General features: G+C 47.1%; 2 protein-coding genes across 5 annotated transcripts in view; one reads left to right on the top strand and one right to left on the bottom strand.

Annotated features, from left to right (window-relative positions):
* The window catches only part of kifc1 (kinesin family member C1), a 29,878-nt gene extending 24,767 nt beyond the window's left edge, over positions 1-5,111 (top strand). For all 4 annotated transcript variants that reach the window (XM_080182092.1, XM_080182090.1, XM_080182089.1 and 1 more), the window contains 3 exons: positions 2,303-2,376; positions 3,499-3,574; positions 4,648-5,111. In XM_080182092.1, coding sequence (XP_080038218.1) covers positions 2,303-2,376; positions 3,499-3,574; positions 4,648-4,692 — 195 coding nt within the window. In that variant the 3' untranslated portion in view covers positions 4,693-5,111. The remainder of the gene's footprint in view (positions 1-2,302; positions 2,377-3,498; positions 3,575-4,647) is intronic.
* A 1,601-nt stretch (positions 5,112-6,712) lies between these two features.
* c4h11orf98 (chromosome 4 C11orf98 homolog) lies at positions 6,713-18,261 on the bottom strand. The gene is made up of 4 exons (XM_080182082.1): positions 18,170-18,261; positions 15,149-15,264; positions 12,045-12,142; positions 6,713-7,098 (listed from the first exon to the last, which is right to left on the bottom strand). The coding sequence occupies exons 1-4, from the start codon at positions 18,203-18,205 to the stop codon at positions 6,971-6,973; spliced, it is 378 nt and encodes a 125-aa protein (XP_080038208.1). The 5' UTR covers positions 18,206-18,261; the 3' UTR covers positions 6,713-6,970.
* Between the last annotated feature and the right edge of the window lie 759 nt (positions 18,262-19,020).

The raw sequence follows: 19,020 nt of genomic DNA, 5'->3' as shown, positions 1-19,020 counted from the left end.
TAAACATATTTCCCTTTGCCAAAACCATGCTGACTCTTCCCAGTTACCGAGTTTCTCCAAATGTCCAGTTATCACTTCCTTAATGATGGAATTGAACACCTTCTCCTCAACAGACTCCACACCGACTAGCCTGTTTCCTGCCTCCCTTCTTGAACAGAGGGGTTACATTTGCTGAAAATTTAGGAATATTAACATCAGTGTATCTACCACCTTTATCAGCAGCCTCTTTTCAGCCAGCCCTTAGGTGAAGTCCCTCAGAAGCTGGTGTTTGTAGTTTCACCTTTCCATCTTTCATTTTGATCTGATTGGAATGGGTTTGGATCTTCTACAATGAAGACTGAAGCAAGATTTCTGTCATTTCCTTTCCTCTGCATTTAACTCCCCAGTGTGGCTCTCCAGAGAACTCACTCTTTGTTTTAAATACCTGTAGAAACTCTTCCTTTTGGTTTTCCATTGCTAACCAGCTTCTTTTCCTGATTAGCCTTGTAGACATTTTCTGCAGTTCTCACATTCTGACTTGGTTCTCATCTTTCTGCAGTTAGTTCCTTTTTCCCTAATTTTCCTGCTTAATGTTCCTTTTACAGTAGGAATATACTCTGTATTCTGAAATATCCCTTTAAATACCTGTCACCACCTCTCTGTCGATGTATTCCTGGGCCTAATGTCCCAGCTCAGCTTTTGTGCCCACACAGTTGCCCTTATTTAAGTTTAAAATACCAGTCTGGACCCATTTTGTCTTCCTTTCAAACTGGAGGGATAATACAATCCTATTGTGATCACTGCTAACTAGGGATGCCTTTACTCTGAAGTCATTAATTAATCCTGTCATCACACAATTAAATCTAATAGAACCTGTTTCCTGGTCAGTTTCTGTATGAAAAAAGCATTTACTAAATTCCTTCTCCATGCCACTGCTGCCAGCCTGATTTTCCATTTTAAATACAGATTAAAGTCACCCACAACTATTGTGTCTCTTCAGCACCCAATATTTCTTCTCGTACAGTTTACGATAACTTGGGGGTCCTGTGGAGACTCCCTCGAGTGAATTCTTTCCCACACTATTCCTTATTGATTTCACATCCTTAACCCAGCTTATCTCTAACTATAGCAGCATTGCCATCCTTAACCAACGGTGCCCCCTGCCAGCCAGCTTCCTATTCTTCAATGCCATTACTCAGTGTTCAGGACTGAATCCTTGTTATACTGCAGTGACGAACAGATCATATTTACATCAAATCTGGGCTCAGCACCACCCTCCTGGAGCTATTTAGGACAAGCAACTGGCCTTGTCACTGATGCTCAAATCATAGAATCACTACAGTGCTGAAGGAGACCTTTCAGCCCATCGAGTCTGCACTGACTCTCCAACAGGGCATCTTACCCTATACCCATAACCTTGTACATTTATCCGGCTGAAGCTCCTAACCCACACATCTTTGAACAGTGGAAAGAAACCGGAGCACCCATGCAGACACGGGGAGAACGTGCAAACTCTGTACAGACAGCCACTTAAGGCTGAAATCAAACCCATGTACCTGGCGCTGTGAGGCAACATTAACCACTGTGCCACCATGCTGGCTCTGGACAGAATTTTAACCTGCGGATCCCAGGAAAGCATTTTTAAAATGTTGGGATGTGGGAGCTGACAGTTTTACCTATGGAATAGGCTGATGCAGATGGTTGAAGATATACATTAATGTTTAAAGGCAGCTCTGTCTGATTGGCAGTCATGCTAAGAAAGCGAAAGCACGCCTGTTGCATGCACACAGGGAAGTTTACAGATTCAATCACATTCAATAAAGAGAAGCTTAGCTCACACATGACACATTTCCTTTGCTGCAAAGTTGCTGCTCTTCTCGCTAAGTGGGAAGGTTGTGCTGTTTGTGTCCGTTGTAGTGAGAACCATGTACAAGGAACAGAGAGACTTGCCTTTCACAGCCTCAACATCTCAAAATACTTTGCAGCCACTAATATAACATTGGAAACCTCTTTGTGCACAGTACGTTTTCTCATCAATCTGTTCATGATGTTGATTTGAGGTGTGTGTATGTGAGAGAGAGAGAGCTCCCTTACCTTGCAGAATATCACTGTACAATCTTTTGTATTGAATGCAGGGTAAATGGACCCTGTTTCAGGATTCTGAAAGACATGAGCTGTCTCTTTAACAGTGTGGTGCTGCTGTGACGCTGCATTGGAGTCTCGGCCTGGATTTTCATACTCAAATCTCTGGAGTCGGGGAGAGTGACATTTGGTTGGGGTTGTTTCCTGAAACCTATCACTAAAAAGTGCTTGTCTTTTTTAGGAATCCCACATTCCCTACCGGAACAGCAAGTTAACTTACCTACTCCAGAATAATCTTGGAGGCAATTCAAAGACGTAAGTTACAACATCACTAATTCAAGATTTAGTGCAGTCCAGTTAGTTCTGTCAGTGGGGAAAATGTTAGAATCTATTATCAAGGAACCAGTAGCTGGAGTGAAAAAAATGATGCAGCCAGGCAGAGTCGGTATGGTTTCGTGAAAGGGAAGTCAAACAAAGAAAATTACAGCGCAGGAACAAGCCCTTCGGCCCTCTCCTTCCAGGGATCATATCCCTCTATTCCCATCCTATTCGTGTATTTATCAAGATGCCCCTTTAAAGTCACGACTGTTGTCAAATTTAGAGTTCTTTGAGGATGTAAGAGGGGAACCAGAGTATTTGTGTTTCAAGAAGGCACTTAATAAAATGCTGGTTGGGAAGAAATTTCAATCTGCAAAGAGGCACAGACAGGTTCAGTGAGTTTGCAAATGGGGTATTTAATATAGGAAAATGAGGCTGTCCATTTTGACAGGAAGATTAAAATGGAGAGACTACAGAATGCTGTAGTACCCGGTGATCTGGATTTCTTTCTACACAGTAAAGTTAATCTGCAACGATAGCAAGTGATTAGAATGGAAAATGGAATGTTTGCCTTAGTTACAAGGAAAATATAATTCCCAAATCTCACTTCCAAAGTACAGAACATTGGTGAGTACTGTGTACAGGTTTGCTTTCCTTAACTAAGGAGATATCTACTTGTAAAATTTCACTGTGATTCCTGGGATGAGGAAGTGTTCCCACAAGGAAAGCTTTGACAGGCTGGACCTGTTGAAGGAATGGGAGGGGATCTTATTGGATAAAGATCCTGAGGAAGCTTGGCAGGGTGAGGGGGTGTTTTCTCACATGGGGAAGCAGAAAAAGGGAACACCATTCAAAAACTATTTTGCACTGAGCTGAGAAATGTTCAGAGGGTCAGTGGTGTTTGATATTCTGTCCCAGAGAGGCTGACTCCCTGTATTTAAGGAGTTTGGGAGGACAGGCAGGAGAGTGGAGTTAAGGATCATTGTGAATGGGGTAGCAGACCCAATGGGCTGAATGGCCAACTCTTCATTCCTCCCCACTTCTCCATTCCCTCACCCTCCCAAACAGTCTGCATTTTACCTAGTTCTGGGTTTTGAACTGGAAACCTTTTCTTTGCAGGCTGATGTTTGTAAATCTTTCTCCGTTGGAGGAGAATTTCAGTGAGTCGCTCAATTCGCTGCGCTTTGCCAGTAAGGTATGTTAAATGTTTTATATACAGTGGGACACAGGAGAGCCATTAATAAGGAGCTGCCTGTGATTGAAGGCATGTTAATTCCATATCCAAGATAAACAGGAAATGCTGGAAAATCTCAGCAGGTCTGACAGTGACTGTGGAGAGAATAGAGCCAACGTTTCCAGTCTGGCTAACCCTTCATCGGAGCTCTGACAAAGAGTCATCCTGACTCAAAACATTGGATTTAGTCTCCTCACAGTCACTCAGACCTGCTGAGATTTTCCAGCATCCACAGTATTTTGTTTTTATTTCAATAGCCAATTGTTCTACGAGCATCCTTTTGTACAAGGTCTGAAGAGCCTGTTTATTGAAGTTAGAAAGGATACCAAAGATACCATGGTTATTGCTGGAGTTTATAAAGCAAATCCATTAGATACAATGCCAGTTGTGCCCACACCAATGCTAACCATAGTGCCTCAGTATACCTGAGGAGAGGTAACCCTTTACAGTAGAAGCTGGCATGGGAGCCAGGAAGGGATGTGGAGCGATCAGCAATTTCTCGGGTTGAGGGAGCAAGAGTGGGTCTCACAGACAAGATGAACTCTGGAAAGACATGAAGGGAGATAGAGAAAGATTGGGTAACACAATGGTTAGCACTGCTGCCTTACAATGCCAGGAGCCCAGGTTAGCCCCCTCCCAGGCAGGTGTCCCTTACAAAAGTAAACTAGCTTTTGATACCAGAAATACCACAGTTACTCTGCAGGTTAGATAGTGACCCTGGATCTAACATCCTTTGGACTGGATGGTGACACCAGTGCGTCTCAGCGCAAGGACCCAGTTCGATTCCAGCCGCGGATCACATTCTCCCCGTGTCTGTGGATTTCCTCTGGGTGCTCCAGTTTCCTTCCACACTCCAAAAATGTGTAGATTAGGTGGATTGGCTGTGCTAAATTGCCCCTTAGTGTCTGAAGATGTGTAAGTCAATATTTTGGGAGAACTGGGATCTCACTGCTACTGGGTAGGAAGAGTGATGGTTAGAAAATCACTTTTTAATCCTAACTCTGCAACTTGCTAAACAGCATGTTCTCTTTCAGGTGAATAATTGTGTGATTGGGACAGCACAGATGAACCGGAAGTAGTTATCCACAGCAGTACGGTTGTCAAGCAGAGACCAGTGTCAGTCTGGGTACTCCTAATCTCTCTCATTTTAAAATGGGCACCTTCCAATGCTGTAAATACAGAAGGTGTCACCACAGTAAACCTGCTTCCAAAGTAGCTCCTTAAGAGTCACAAATTTTGTATAACAACATTGCTTTCTATATATCTGTATATATCTCCCTGTGAGGCATCTTTGGGATGACCCAAGAAGCCTGAAGTATTTGACCTTTCTCATTTCCAGGGTGAAGTTACTTTTTAAACAAAAGAAAATGATGTGATTTTTGTGTGTTCAGCTCCGGTTCCTCTGATCCTGCTGTATACACTCCAAGCTGATTGATTTTAATGTGTCTTGTTTGATTCTTTATATTCATAAACAGTAAATTTTCTCTTTTTAAAAAAAGGCTGCAATTATCTTTCCTGTTTATATTCAGTTCCTGCACTACTTTCTATGGCCTGGAGTGTCATTGGAGAAAAAAATCCTAGCTATTATTGTGTAAACACTATGGACAAATACATTTTTAAGATGCTAATAAAGTTATATTGGCCAAACAGCAAAGTTTTTATCATCACCTAACCAGGTCAATATAACCAGCCACAGGCTGTGAATTCTGGGGCAAGTATCTCACTTTGTCCATCATCTCCCATGGAGTGTTCCATCTGCACCCACTCATCAAGTATCTCCCCAGCCAGGACAAAAACAGATGCATGGGAACACCACCACACCATCCTGACTTGGTACTTCATCACCAATCCTGATCTCCTTCCCTACCAGCTTGTAGCTGGGTGAAGAAGGTGGCTCAACATCACTATCTGAGGGCAATTGGGAACTGGCAGGATATTGGCTGTGCTGCTATACCCAGATCCAGGGAAGCATTTGGAAGTCCTACCCTAACCCTGTCCAACATGGTATCCACTGGTATGCTGAGGTTCTCCTGTAACTGTACAATTGATGGAGGAATTGTTAAGCAACCTTTACTAACACCAATGCCTGGTTTCAATCAGACTGAGCCCAAACATTGATCAACTCAAACTGAGTGGGACAGTTCTCCACACCAAAGCTGCATTTAGTAGTGTGGCATCAAGGAGCTGCTTAAGTTATAATGTTTGTGGGCATTGCTAGCTAGTTTTGGATTTATTGCTGTCCCTTCCACAAGCCACTTTATTCGTGTGCTGTAGGTATACCCATCGTGCTGTTAGGGGGTTCCAAGACTTAGAGTGAAGGAATGGTGATATTTCCAAGTCAGGTTATGCATCCACAGGTTTGGAATGTGTATCTTGTAAGTAGTACATATTGCTTTTGTGTCAATGGATGGGATAGCAATCAAGTGAGGCTGCTTTGTCCTGGACATGTTGAGCTTTGAGTGTTGGAGCTGCACCCATCCAGTGCAGAGTGTTCTTAATTCACACAACATTTACACCAGTACAGTGCCAGGTAATTCCAACCACTCCCCCCACCTCCCCTTGACGCAGGAATAAGAACATAAGAAATAGGAGCAGGAGTAGCCCATCTAGCCCTTCGAGCCTGCCCCGCCATTCAATAAGATCATAGCTGATCTGTCGTGTCTCAGTTCCACATTCCCGCCCTCTCCCCATAACCCTTAATCCCCTCTCTTATCAAGAACCCATCAACCCGCGTCTTAAAAATATTTAGCGAGGCAGCCTCCACCACTTCAACGGGCAGAGAATTCCAGAGATTCACCACCCTTTGAGTGAAGAAGTTCCTCCTCAACTCTGTCCTAAACCGCCCCCCCTTTATCTTGAGGCTATTTATTAATCAGTCAGATTGTGGGGAGTCTGTCATTCACTATGGCTGTCCCCAAAGCAATACCTCAGCCAATCACAATCAACCTGCCCACAAATCAGCACCTTTTCCACCAATAGTGCGAGTTTTTGGAGTTTGAAATTTGGCATCCCTGTCCTGATGAGTGCAAGGTGAAAAACTTCAGCAACATGACTCTTCTCAGCAACATTCTAGCAATAATAACAAGGCACCATTATCAATGTTACTAATTAATCATCTTTATTTCCAGTTACAGTAACTGGTAGTCTATATACACAACCAGACACATTCCAAGAACAAAAGAAGGAAATCTCATGCAGATCCTCAGTGTGTGTGTGTGTGTCTGTGTGTATATATACACACAATGGCAGCAGTCACATCAGGACAGTAGATCTCAAAAGATCCTTCAGAAACACCACCTCAAAAGTCCACTTGAACCCCCGGCCTGCACCAACCCCTTCAAAGCATCCTCATTCTGTTCATCCAGAATGCTGCAACACTTCTTCATCTTTCATTTCTACGTTCACCACCTCCCCCTCTGTCTTTCCACCTTCTCTCTTCGCCTTCGTGCTGTCCACTGGTCGCTTCTTCGTTAGGGCAGGTTCAACTGGAGAAGCAAAAGAGAGAGGTTATTCAAAAATGATTGCCTGTAAACGTCTCCAATGAGAGGAACAAACGAAGCCAGAAAGGAGTGTAGTTCCCACAGAAAATAAAATAGGGTTTCAAACTGGGAATGCTGGATCAGCCACCCCCCGCCTTCACCACAGATACTTGAAGGGTTTAGAATCAGAAATGTTTCTGCACAAAAGGAGGCCTTTTGGCCCATATCCACACTGGCCAATAAAGATTGCAAAATGGGAGTAGTGATGTCCAGCGCTTTGAGGTCACAGCAGCGCAATGAATATTTAAATACTCCTTAATATCACCAGGGTTTCTGACTGGACCACCCTTTCAGGCAGCAGGTTCTAGACCCCCATCACCCTCTGGGTGAAAAGGCTTCTCAACTCCCCTCTCAGCCTTCTGTCCTGCACTCAACCCTGGAACACCTAGATAACACAGACACCTAATAAGAACACAAGAAATAGGAGCAGGAGTAGGCCATCGAGCCCTTCAAGCCTGCCCCGCCATTCAATAAGATCATGGCTGATCTGAAGTGACTCAGTTCCACTTTCCTGCTTTCTCCCCATAACCCTTAATTCCCTTGCCTACCAAAAACCTATCTACCCGTGTCTTAAATATATTTAACGAGATAGCCTCCACCACTTCAACGAGCAGAGAATTCCAGAGATTCCCCACCCTTTGAGTGAAAAAGTTCCTCCTCAACTCCGTTCTAAACTGTGTCTCCCGCCCCCCCCGCCCACTTATCTTGAGGCTGTGCCCTCTAGTCCTGCTATCCTTTCTGAGTGGGAAGAATCTCTACCTCTACCCTATCCATCCCCGTCGTTACCTTATATGTCTCTATAAGATCCCCCCTCATCCTTCTAAACACCGAGTACAGACCCAGTCTATTTAGTCTCTCTTCATAGTTCAACCCCCTCAACTCCGGTATCAGCCTAGTGAACCTCCTCTGCACTCCCTCCAAGGCCAATATATCCTTGCGCAAATGCAGCGACCAAAACTGCACACAGTACTCCAGCTGTGACCTCACCAGTGCCCTGTACAGTTGCAGCAAGACCTCCCTGCTTTTATATTCAATCCCCCTCGCTATAAAGGCCAGCGTCCCATTCGCCTTCTTGATCACCTGCAGACTGGGTTTTTGCGACTCATACACAAGGACCCCCAAGTCCCTCTGCACCATAGCATGTTGCAGCTTTTCGCCACGTAAGTAGTAGTCCTTCCTACCATTATTCCTACCAAAGTGGATAACGTCACACTTGCCAACATTGTATTCCATCTGCCAGGTCCTCGCCCACTCGCTCAGCCTACCTTGATCTCTCTGCAGACTCTCCCCACCCTCCGCACAATTTGCCGTTCCACCAATCTTTGTGTCATCAGCAAATTTCGACACCTTACACTCGGTTCCCTCCTCCAGATCATCTATATAAATGGCAAATAGCTGAGGTCCCAGCACCGATCCCTGGGACACTCCACTAGTCACCAACCGCCAATCCGAATAGCACCCATTGACACCCACTCTCTGCCTCCTATTAGACAGCCAATCCTCCATCCACGCTAACACCTTACCCCAAACTCCATGCACCCTAACCTTCTGAAGCAACCTTTTATGAGGCACCTTATCAAACGCCTTCTGAAAATCAAGAAACACCACATCCACCGGTTCCCCTCTGTCTACCGCACTAGTCACATCCTCATAGAATTCCAATAAATTTGTCAAACACCTGTGTCAGACTCTTATTTATTGACAACAGCTCAGACTTTAACACCATAGTTTCCATGAACCGCCGTGGCCCGAGTCTCGGCTCCTCTGCGATTGGATTGAACTTCCTAACTCACAGATCACAATCAGTAAGGATCGGCAACAACACCTCCTCCACCATCGTCCTCAACACCAGTACCCCACAAGGCTGTGTTCTCAGCCCCCTACTCCTTATACACCTATGACTGTGCGGCCAAATTCCCCTCCAACTCGATCTTCACGTTTGCTGATGACACCACCGTAGTGGGTCAGATCTCAAACAGTGACGAGACAGAGTACAGGAATGAGATAGAGAATCTGGTGAACTGGTACAGTGACAATAATCTCTCCCTCAATGTCAACAAAACGAAGGAAATTGTCATCGACTTTAGGAAGCGTAAAGGAGAACAAGCCCTGTCTACGTCAATGGGGACGAAGTAGAAAGGGGTGAGAGCTTCAAACTTTTAGGTGCCCAGATCACCAACAACCTGTCCTGGTCCCCCTTGCTGACATTATAATTAAGAAAGCCCACCAACATCTCTACTTTCTTAGAAGACTAAGGAAATTTGGCATGACTCTCACCAACTTTTACAGATGCCCCATAGAAAGCATCCTTTCTGGTTGTATCACAGCTTGGTATGGACTCCTGTTCTGTCCAAGACCACAAGGAACTACAAAAGATCATGAATGAAGCCCAGTCCATCACACAAACCAGCCTCCCACCCATTGACTCTGTCTACACTTCCCGCTGCCTCAGGAAAAGCAGCCAGCATAATTAAGGACCCCACACACCCCGGACATTCTCTCTTCCACCTTCTTCCATTGGGACAAAGATTGAAGTCATGTACCCAACTGACTCAAGAACTGTTTCTTCCCTGCTGCTGTCAGACTTTTGAATAGACCTACCTCGCATTAAGTTGATTTTTCTCTACACAGTAGCTATGACTGTAACACTACATTCTGCACCCTCTCCTTTCCTTCTCTATGGACGGTATGCTTTGTCTATATAGCGAGCAAGAAACAATACTTTTCACTATGTTATTACATGTGACAATAATAAATCAAAATCAGCAATATGCTGCAATTTTACTATTTAAATAGAACATATAACATTCCAGCGCAGTACAGGCCCTTCAGCCCTCGATGTTGCGCTGACCAGTGGAACCAATCTAATGACCCTCTAACCTAAACTATTCCAATGTTATCCGTATGCCTATCCACTGACCATTTGAACACCCTTAAAGTTGGCGAGTCCACAACTGCTGCAGGCAGGGCATTCCACACCCTTACTACCCTCTGAGTAAAGAACCTACCTCTGACATCCGTCCTATAATTACCACCCCTTAATTTAAAGCTATGTCCCCTTGTGTTAGCCACCACCATCCTAGGTAAAAGGCTCTCACTGTCCACCCTGTCCAATCCTTTGATCATCTTGTATGCCTCAATCAGGTCACCTCGTAACTTTCTTCTTTCTAACAAAAACAACCTCAAGTCCCTCAGCCTTTCCTCATAAGACCTTCCCACCATACCAGGCAACATCCTGGTAAACCTCCTCTGCACCCTTTCCAATGCCTCCACATCTTTCTTATAATGCGGCGACCAGAACTGTACGCAATACTCCAAGTGCAGCCGCACCAGAGTTTTGTACAGTTGCAACATGACCTCACGGCTCTGAAATTCAATCCCTCCACCAATAAAAGCTAATACACCGTACGCCTTCTTAACAACCCTATCAACCTGGGTGCCAACTTTCAGGGAGCTATGCACATGTACCCCGAGATCTCTCTGCTCGTCGACACTACTAAGAGTCCTTCCATTAGCCCTATATTCTGTACTCCTGTTACTCTTACCAAAGTGAATCACCTCACACTTTTCCGTATTAAACTCCACTTGCCACCTCTCAGCCCAGCTCTGCAGCTTATCTACATCCCCCTGCAAACTGTAACATCCATCCTCACTGTCTACAACTCCTCCGACTTTGGTGTCGTCAGCAAATTTACTAATCCATCCTTCTACATAATAAATAATAGTCCATTTCCAAAAAGGATGACCTCCCATTTATCAACATTGTACTCCATCTGCCAGACCCTCACCCACTCACAGATTATCTATATCCCTCTGCAGACTTTGCTCTACCTCTCATCATAGAGAGATAGAAACTAGAAACAAGAGGAGGCCATTCGGCCCTGCTCTACCATTAATTTTCATCATGGCTGATCATCGAATTCAATATCCGGATTCCCCCCTTCCTTCCATATCCCTCCATCCCTTTAACCTCCAAGAGCTATGTCTAATTTCTACTTGAAATCACACAACGTTTTGGCCTCAGCTACTTTCTGTGGGAGTGAATTCCACACATTCCCCACCCTCTGGGTGAAGAAATTTCTCCTCAGCTCAGTTCTAAAAAAGTTCACCCCTTATCCTCAAACTCTGACCCCTCATTTTGACACACTACACTTGATCCCCAACTCCAAAATCATCTACGTAAATCATAAACAATTGCGGTCCTGACACTGATCCCTGAGGCACACTACTAGTCACTGATCGCCAACCAGAAAAACACCCATTTACTCCTCTCCCCCACTCTTTGCTTTCTGTTAGTTAACCAATCCTCTTTCCATGCTAATACATTACCCTTAACGCTATGCACCTTTATCTTATGCAGCAGCGCTTTATGCATCACCTTGTCAAATGCCTTTTGGAAATCCAGACACACCACATCCACTGGTTCCCCATTGTCCACTGCGCTCATAATGTCCTCAAAGAGTACCAACTACCACTGGTCTGTCCATCTGACCAATCCATCTATATCTTCCCGAAACTTACAACATTCTTCTCCACTTTTAACCAATCTTGGTGTCTTCTGCAAACTTGCTCATCATTGCTCCACATTATCACTGACACCATTTAGATATATAAGAATTAAGGTCCCAGCACTGACCCTTGTGGGACACCACTAGTCAGCAAGCTCCAGTCACTCAAACCGCCTTCTCCCACCATCCTGTGTGTCCTATTACTAAATCAGTTTCAACTGGCTGATTTCTAACTGCCCCTCCGAAATGGCCTCAGTTCAAGGGGCAATTAGGGGGATGGGCAATAAATGCTGGCCCACCCACATCCCACAACTGAATTAAAAACTCAACCACCACTGGAGTTTTATGAGGTTGGAAGGGAACATGGGGATATTGTAGTCATACCATCCATGACAGATCGATCCTTCTGACTGTGTTGTATCTGTTTCAGTAACTTCCTCCTCTTCTTTCCCGAGAGTGTGATATTTGCCCTCTTACTCGAGCTACAAGGAATGAGAAACAGTGTTAGTGGACAGCAAAAAATAGTCGGACGTGCACAGAGTGGAAACATGGCAACAAGTTCTTGCAATTGTTAGGACAATAAAGGTAGTTTCAAAGGGTGTATATTTGTATTGGTAAATATTAGAGTCGCAGAGTCACAGAGGTTTACAGCATGGAAACAGGCCCTTCAGCCCAACTTGTCCATGCTGCCCTTTATTTTTAAAACCCCTAAACTAATCCTAATTGCCCACATTTGGCCCATATCCCTCTACACCCATCATACCCATGTAACTATCTAAATGCTTTTTAAAAGACAAAAAAATTGTACCTGTCTCTACTACTGCCTCTGGCAGCTCATTCCAGACACTCACCACCCTCTGTGTAAAAAATTGCCCCTCTGGACACTTTTGTATCTCTTCTCTCCCACCTTAAACCTCTGCCCTCTAGTTTTAGACTCCCCTCCCTTTGGGGAAAAGATATTGACTATCTAGCTGATCTGTGCCCCTCATTATTTTATAGACCTCTGTAAGGTCACCCCTCAGCCTCCTACACTCCAGAGAAAAAAGTCCCAGTCTATCCAGCCTCTCCTTATAACTCAATCCACCAAGTCCCGGTAACATCCTAGTAAATCTTTTCTGCACTCTTTCTATAATAGGGTGACCAGAACTGTACACAGTATTCCAAGTGTGGCCTTACCAATGTCTTGTACAACTTCAACAAGACGTCCCAACTCCTGTATTCAATGTTCTGACCGATGAAACCAAGCATGCCGAATGCCTTCTTCACCACTCTGTCCACCTGTGACTCCACTTTCAAGGAGCTATGAACCTGAACCCCGAGATCTCTTTGTTCTGTAACTCTCCCCAACGCCCTACCATTAACTGAGTAAGTCCTGCCCTGGTTCAATCGACCAAAATGCATCACCTCACATTTATCTAAATTAAACTCCATCTGCCATTGGTCAGCCCACTGGCCCAATTGATCAAGATCCCGTTACAATTGGAATTAACTTTCTTCACTGTCCACTGTGCCACCAATCTTGGTGTCATCTGCGAACTTACTAACCATGCCACCTATATTCTCATCCAAATCATTAATATAAATGACAAATAACAGTGGACCCAGCATCGATCCCTGAGGGACACCGCTGGTCACAGGCCTCCAGTCTGAAAAACAACCCTCTACAACCACCCTCTGGCTTCAGTCAAGAACAGTAAAAAGTCTGACAACACCAGGTTTTAGTCCAACCTATTTATTTGATAATATACTCGCAAGCTTTCGAGGGACACCCTCTTCTTCTTCAAAAAAAGAAGAGGGTGTCCCTCGAAAGCTTGTGAGTATATTATCAAATAAATAGGTTGGACTAAAACCTGGTGTTGTCAGACTTTTTACTGTGTTTACGCCAGTCCAACGCCGGCATACCCACATTCAGTCAAGAAGCCAGTTTTGTATCCATTTAGATCCCTTACCCTGGATCCCGTGAGATTTAACCTTATGCAACAACCTACCATGCGGTACCTTGTCAAAGGCCTTGCTAAAGTCCATGTAGACAACATCAACTGCACTGCCCTCATCTACCTTCTTGATTACCCCTTCAAACAAAACCTCAAATTTGTGAGACATGATTTTCCACTCACAAAGCCATGCTGACTGTCCCTAAACAGTCCTTGTGTCTCTAAATGCCTGTGGATTCTGTCTCTCAAAATACCTTCCAACAATTTACCCACCACAGATGTGAGGCTCACTGGCCTGTAGTTCCCAGGCTTTTCCCTGCAGCCCTTTTTAAACAAAGACACAACATTTGCCCCTCTTCAATCTTCAGGCACCTCACCCGTGACTATCGATGATTCAAATATCTCGGCTAAGGGACCCGCAATTTCCTCCCTAGCCTCCCACATTAGGAATAAGATTTGGTTTTAAGTGGGTGAAAAGTAGTGTTTCTGTGGAAGGGTAAAACCTAGAGAGTTAGATACACGCTGTACGAAGATTTAAATGTATGGGAGTTGGTTTCAATTCATGGCACAGTGGTTAGCACTTTTGCCTCTCAGTGCCAGGGACCCGGGTTCGATTTCCAGCTCAGGTCACTGTCTGTGTGGAGTCTGCATGTTCTACCTGTGTCTGCATGGGTTTCTTCTGGGTGCTCGTTTCCTCCCACAGTCCAGAAGATGTGCTGATTAAGTGCATTGGCTATGCTAAATTCTCCCTCAGTGTACCCAGACAGGCACTGGAGTGTGGCGACCGGGGGAATTTCAGAGTAACTTCATTGCAGTGTTAATGTAAGCCTAGTTGTGACACTAAATAATCTTAAACCTTAACTGTGATTCTATTGTGCTGAGAGGGGGTTACAGCCTCAGGAATAAATAAGCATTTGGTCATTGCTTAGCAACTTTTACCGCAGGAAAGAGCTGTCAGCTCTGAGTTCAGACTGGATGTATTGCAGTTGGAGAGAGGACACCACGGAGTGACTATCTGGACAGAAGAAGAACAGAGTTGCAAAGATGCACATTTCCCATTTCTCCACGTTTTACACAAAAAAAAACAATTTGAGCCAGTCTGGGATCTTCCTGTTCAGGTATAAACAACAGCTAGGATTGTAACAAGTTTACTGTTCACTGTTAATTTACACTGTATGTTAGCAGACAATACAGTTCACTGCGCACTGGTACACGTGACAATAATAAATCAAATCACTGTTAACAGTGTCAGACATGGCATCATTATTCACAGCCTGTTGAGTCAGGGTTCCAGAATAAATCTCATCCCAGGACTAGAACAGTCAAGAGTCACACTTCCCGTGCCGTACTGAGACAGTGCTGCACTGTTGAAGGTGCCGCTTTTCAAGTAGACCAAGACTCTGTCAGCCCACTCGGATGCTTTGAGGGCTCCCCACCCACCCCCCAACCCCCTCCACCTCAGTCCTGCCCAATATTCATCCCTCTATCGAGAGACCCTCACTCTGAAAGAACGCTGGCCAGACCCTGGGCTGAGGTTGAGCTGAACTTTCTCACCATCTCTTCTTCAGGTGATGAATGGTGGTCAGTCCCTCGTCGATCACCGCACCCACAATGACAGGCTTTCTCCTCTTCTCTTTCCTCAGAGCTCGCCGTCTTTTGACACGGTTCCTCTGTAATCCCGGAAAACAAAACGGGCGGGGAGGGGGAGGGGGAGGTAAACAGGGGGGTAAAGGGGGGGGAGGGTGAAGGGGGGGCGGGAGGGAGGGTAAACGGGCGAGGGGGGGGCGGGAGGGTGGGTAAACGGGCGAGGGGGGGGTGGGAAAACGGGCGAGGGGGGGGTGGGAGGGTGGGTAAACGGGCGAGGGGGGGTGGGAGGGTGGGTAAACGGGCGAGGGGGGGTGGGAGGGTGGGTAAACGGGCGAGGGGGGGGTGGGAGGGAGGGTAAACGGGCGAGGGGGGGTGGGAGGGAGGGTAAACAGGCGAGGGGGTGGGAGGGAGGGTAAATGGGTGGTGGGGGGTGGGAGGGAGGGTAAACGGGAATAAGGTAAATAATTCAAAATGGCAAATCTCAAACTTTCCACCACTCCCCACACCCTCTAATATCCCCCCCCACTCCCCACACCCTCTAATATCCACCCCCACTCCCTCTAATATCCCCCCCTCGCTCCCCACACCCCACACCCTCTAATATCCACCCCCGCTCCCCACACCCCACACCCTCTAATATCCCCCCGTCACTCCCCGTGCCCTCTAATATCCCACCCTCTAATATCCCACCAGCTCTGATCTACGTCAGAGACACTAGCAGAGCCAGCAGTTGAGGAATGTCTGCCTCTGCTGTCTGACTGCTGCTGCTGTTCTGGACACTGTACCCTGGTCACTCCCTCCCCATTACTCTCACTGATCAGGGGGTCACTTACTGGGGTCCTGGTCACTCCCTCCCCATTACTCTCACTGATCAGGGGGTCACTTACTGGGGTCCTGGTCACTCCCCCCCTGTTACTCTCACTGATCAGGGGGTCAGTTACTGGGGTCCTGGTCACTCCCTCCCTGTTACTCTCACTGATCAGGGGGTCAGTTACTGGGGTCCTGGTCACTCCCCCCCTGTTACTCTCACTGATCAGGGGGTCAGTTACTGGGGTCCTGGTCACTCCCTCCCTGTTACTCTCACTGATCTGGGGGTCAGTTACTGGGGTCCTGGTCACTCCCCCCCTGTTACTCTCACTGATCTGGGGGTCAGTTACTGGGGTCCTGGTCACTCCCTCCCTGTTACTCTCACTGATCTGGGGGTCAGTTACTGGGGTCCTGGTCACTCCCTCCCTGTTACTCTCACTGATCAGGGGGTCAGTTACTGGGGTCCTGGTCACTCCCACCCTGTTACTCTCACTGATCTGGGGGTCAGTTACTGGGGTCCTGGTCACTCCCTCCCTGTTACTCTCACTGATCTGGGGGTCAGTTACTGGGGTCCTAGTCACTCCCCCCCCCCGTTACTCTCAGTGATCAGGGGGTCAGTTACTGGGGTCCTGGTCACTCCCCCCCTGTTACTCTCAGTGATCAGGGGGTCAGTTACTGGGGTCCTGGTCACTCCCTCCCTGTTACTCTCAGTGATCAGGGGGTCAGTTACTGGGGTCCTGGTCACTCCCTCCCCATTACTCTCACTGATCAGGGGGTCACTTACTGGGGTCCTGGTCACTCCCCCCCTGTTACTCTCACTGATCAGGGGGTCAGTTACTGGGGTCCTGGTCACTCCCTCCCTGTTACTCTCACTGATCAGGGGGTCAGTTACTGGGGTCCTGGTCACTCCCTCCCTGTTACTCTCACTGATCAGGGGGTCAGTTACTGGGGTCCTGGTCACTCCCCCCCTGTTACTCTCACTGATCAGGGGGTCAGTTACTGGGGTCCTGGTCACTCCCTCCCTGTTACTCTCACTGATCAGGGCGTCAGTTACTGGGGTCCTGGTCACTCCCTCCCTGTTACTCTCACTGATCTGGGGGTCAGTTACTGGGGTCCTGGTCACTCCCCCCCCTGTTACTCTCACTGATCTGGGGGTCAGTTACTGGGGTCCTGGTCACTCCCTCCCTGTTACTCTCACTGATCTGGGGGTCAGTTACTGGGGTCCTGGTCACTCCCTCCCTGTTACTCTCACTGATCTGGGGGTCAGTTACTGGGGTCCTAGTCACTCCCCCCCCCCGTTACTCTCAGTGATCAGGGGGTCAGTTACTGGGGTCCTGGTCACTCCCCCCCTGTTACTCTCAGTGATCAGGGGGTCAGTTACTGGGGTCCTGGTCACTCCCTCCCTGTTACTCTCAGTGATCAGGGGGTCAGTTACTGGGGTCCTGGTCACTCCTCCCCCCGTCACTCTCAGTGATCAGGGGGTCAGTTACTGGGGTCCTGGTCACTCCCCCCCTGTTACTCTCACTGATCAGGGGGTCAGTTACTGGGGTCCTGGTCACTCCTCCCCCCCGTTACTCTCACTGATCAGGGGGTCAGTTACTGGGGTCCTGGTCACTCCCTCCCTGTTACTCTCAGTGATCAGGGGGTCAGTTACTGGGGTCCTGGTCACTCCTCCCCCCTGTTACTCTCACTGATCAGGGGGTCAGTTACTGGGGTCCTGGTCACTCCCCCCCTGTTACTCTCAGTGATCAGGGGGTCAGTTACTGGGGTCCTGGTCACTCCCCCCCTGTTACTCTCACTGATCAGGGGGTCACTTACTGGGGTCCTGGTCACTCCCTCCCTGTCACTCTCACTGATCAGGGGTCAGTTACTGGGGTCCTGGTCACTCCCCCCCTGTTACTCTCACTGATCAGGGGGTCAGTTACTGGGGTCCTGGTCACTCCTCCCCCCTGTTACTCTCACTGATCAGGGGGTCAGTTACTGGGGTCCTGGTCACTCCCCCCCTGTCACTCTCAGTGATCAGGGGGTCAGTTACTGGGGTCCTGGTCACTACCCCCCTGTTACTCTCACTGATCAGGGGGTCAGTTACTGGGGTCCTGGTCACTCCCCCCCCTGTTACTCTCACTGATCAGGGGGTCAGTTACTGGGGTCCTGGTCACTCCTCCCCCCTGTTACTCTCACTGATCTGGGTCGGTTGATCCGGGCTCCTGGGGCCATCTTCTCTCCACGTTTTCAGCCAGAGCCGGAAATGGACTCATTCACAACCATGTCAATCATCATCCAGGCAGCCAATGGGGATGGAGGGGCGGGCCCTCCAGTTAAGCTGGCAATCCTCTATTTAAAGTGACATGCCCTTCACTTAAAGTGACATGCCCTCTATTTAAAGTGACATACTCAATATTTAAAGTGACATGCCCTCTATTTAAAGTGACATACCCTTCACTTAAAGTGACATGCCCTCTATTTAAAGTGACATACTCAATATTTAAAGTGACATGCCCTCTATTTAAAGTGACATGCCCTCTATTTAAAGTGACATCCCCTTCACTTAAAGTGACATGCCCTCTATTTAAAGTGACATACTCAATATTTAAAGCGACATGCCCTCTATTTAAAGTGACATCCCCTTCACTTAAAGTGACATGCCATCTATTTAAAGTGACATACTCAATATTTAAAGCGACATGCCCTCTATTTAAAGTGACATACCCTTCACTTAAAGTGACATACCCTCTATTTAAAGTGACAGACCCTCTATTTAAAGTGACATATCGTCTATTTAAAGTGACATACCCTTCACTTAAAGTGACATACCCTCTATTTAAAGTGACATGCACAGGTGTTGGAGCAGTGTCGCCCCGCCCCCATCCACTGCGGGGGCGTGGCCCAGCGCTGTGAGCTGGCCTCCTCCCCTTGCCCGCGGGAAGAGGGCGGAGTCTCCCTGACCCCGCCCCTTCCAGCCGCCACTGGCCGAGCGCTTGAGGCTCGGGTGTGAAAAGAAACACCTGAGTGGGTGGAGCCACGGCGCGGCT

Source organism: Carcharhinus amblyrhynchos, unplaced genomic scaffold (genome assembly GCF_965287045.1).
Source record: "Carcharhinus amblyrhynchos unplaced genomic scaffold, sCarAmb.v2.hapA scaffold_45, whole genome shotgun sequence".
Lineage (NCBI taxonomy): Eukaryota > Metazoa > Chordata > Chondrichthyes > Carcharhiniformes > Carcharhinidae > Carcharhinus > Carcharhinus amblyrhynchos.
This window is presented reverse-complemented; position numbering and strand designations above follow the sequence as displayed.

What these genes read in the sequence shown, in the direction of transcription:
- c4h11orf98 (XM_080182082.1), bottom strand. Translation starts at nt 18,205, where the DNA reads ATGGCCCCAGGAGCCCGGATCAACCGACCCAGATCA. An exon ending in CATCACCTGAAGAAGAGATG is followed by an intron (nt 12,143 to 15,148) that starts GTGAGAAAGTTC and finishes CATTCCTTGTAG; the next exon opens with CTCGAGTAAGAGGGCAAATA. An exon ending in GGATCGATCTGTCATGGATG is followed by an intron (nt 7,099 to 12,044) that starts GTATGACTACAA and finishes TTGCTTCTCCAG; the next exon opens with TTGAACCTGCCCTAACGAAG.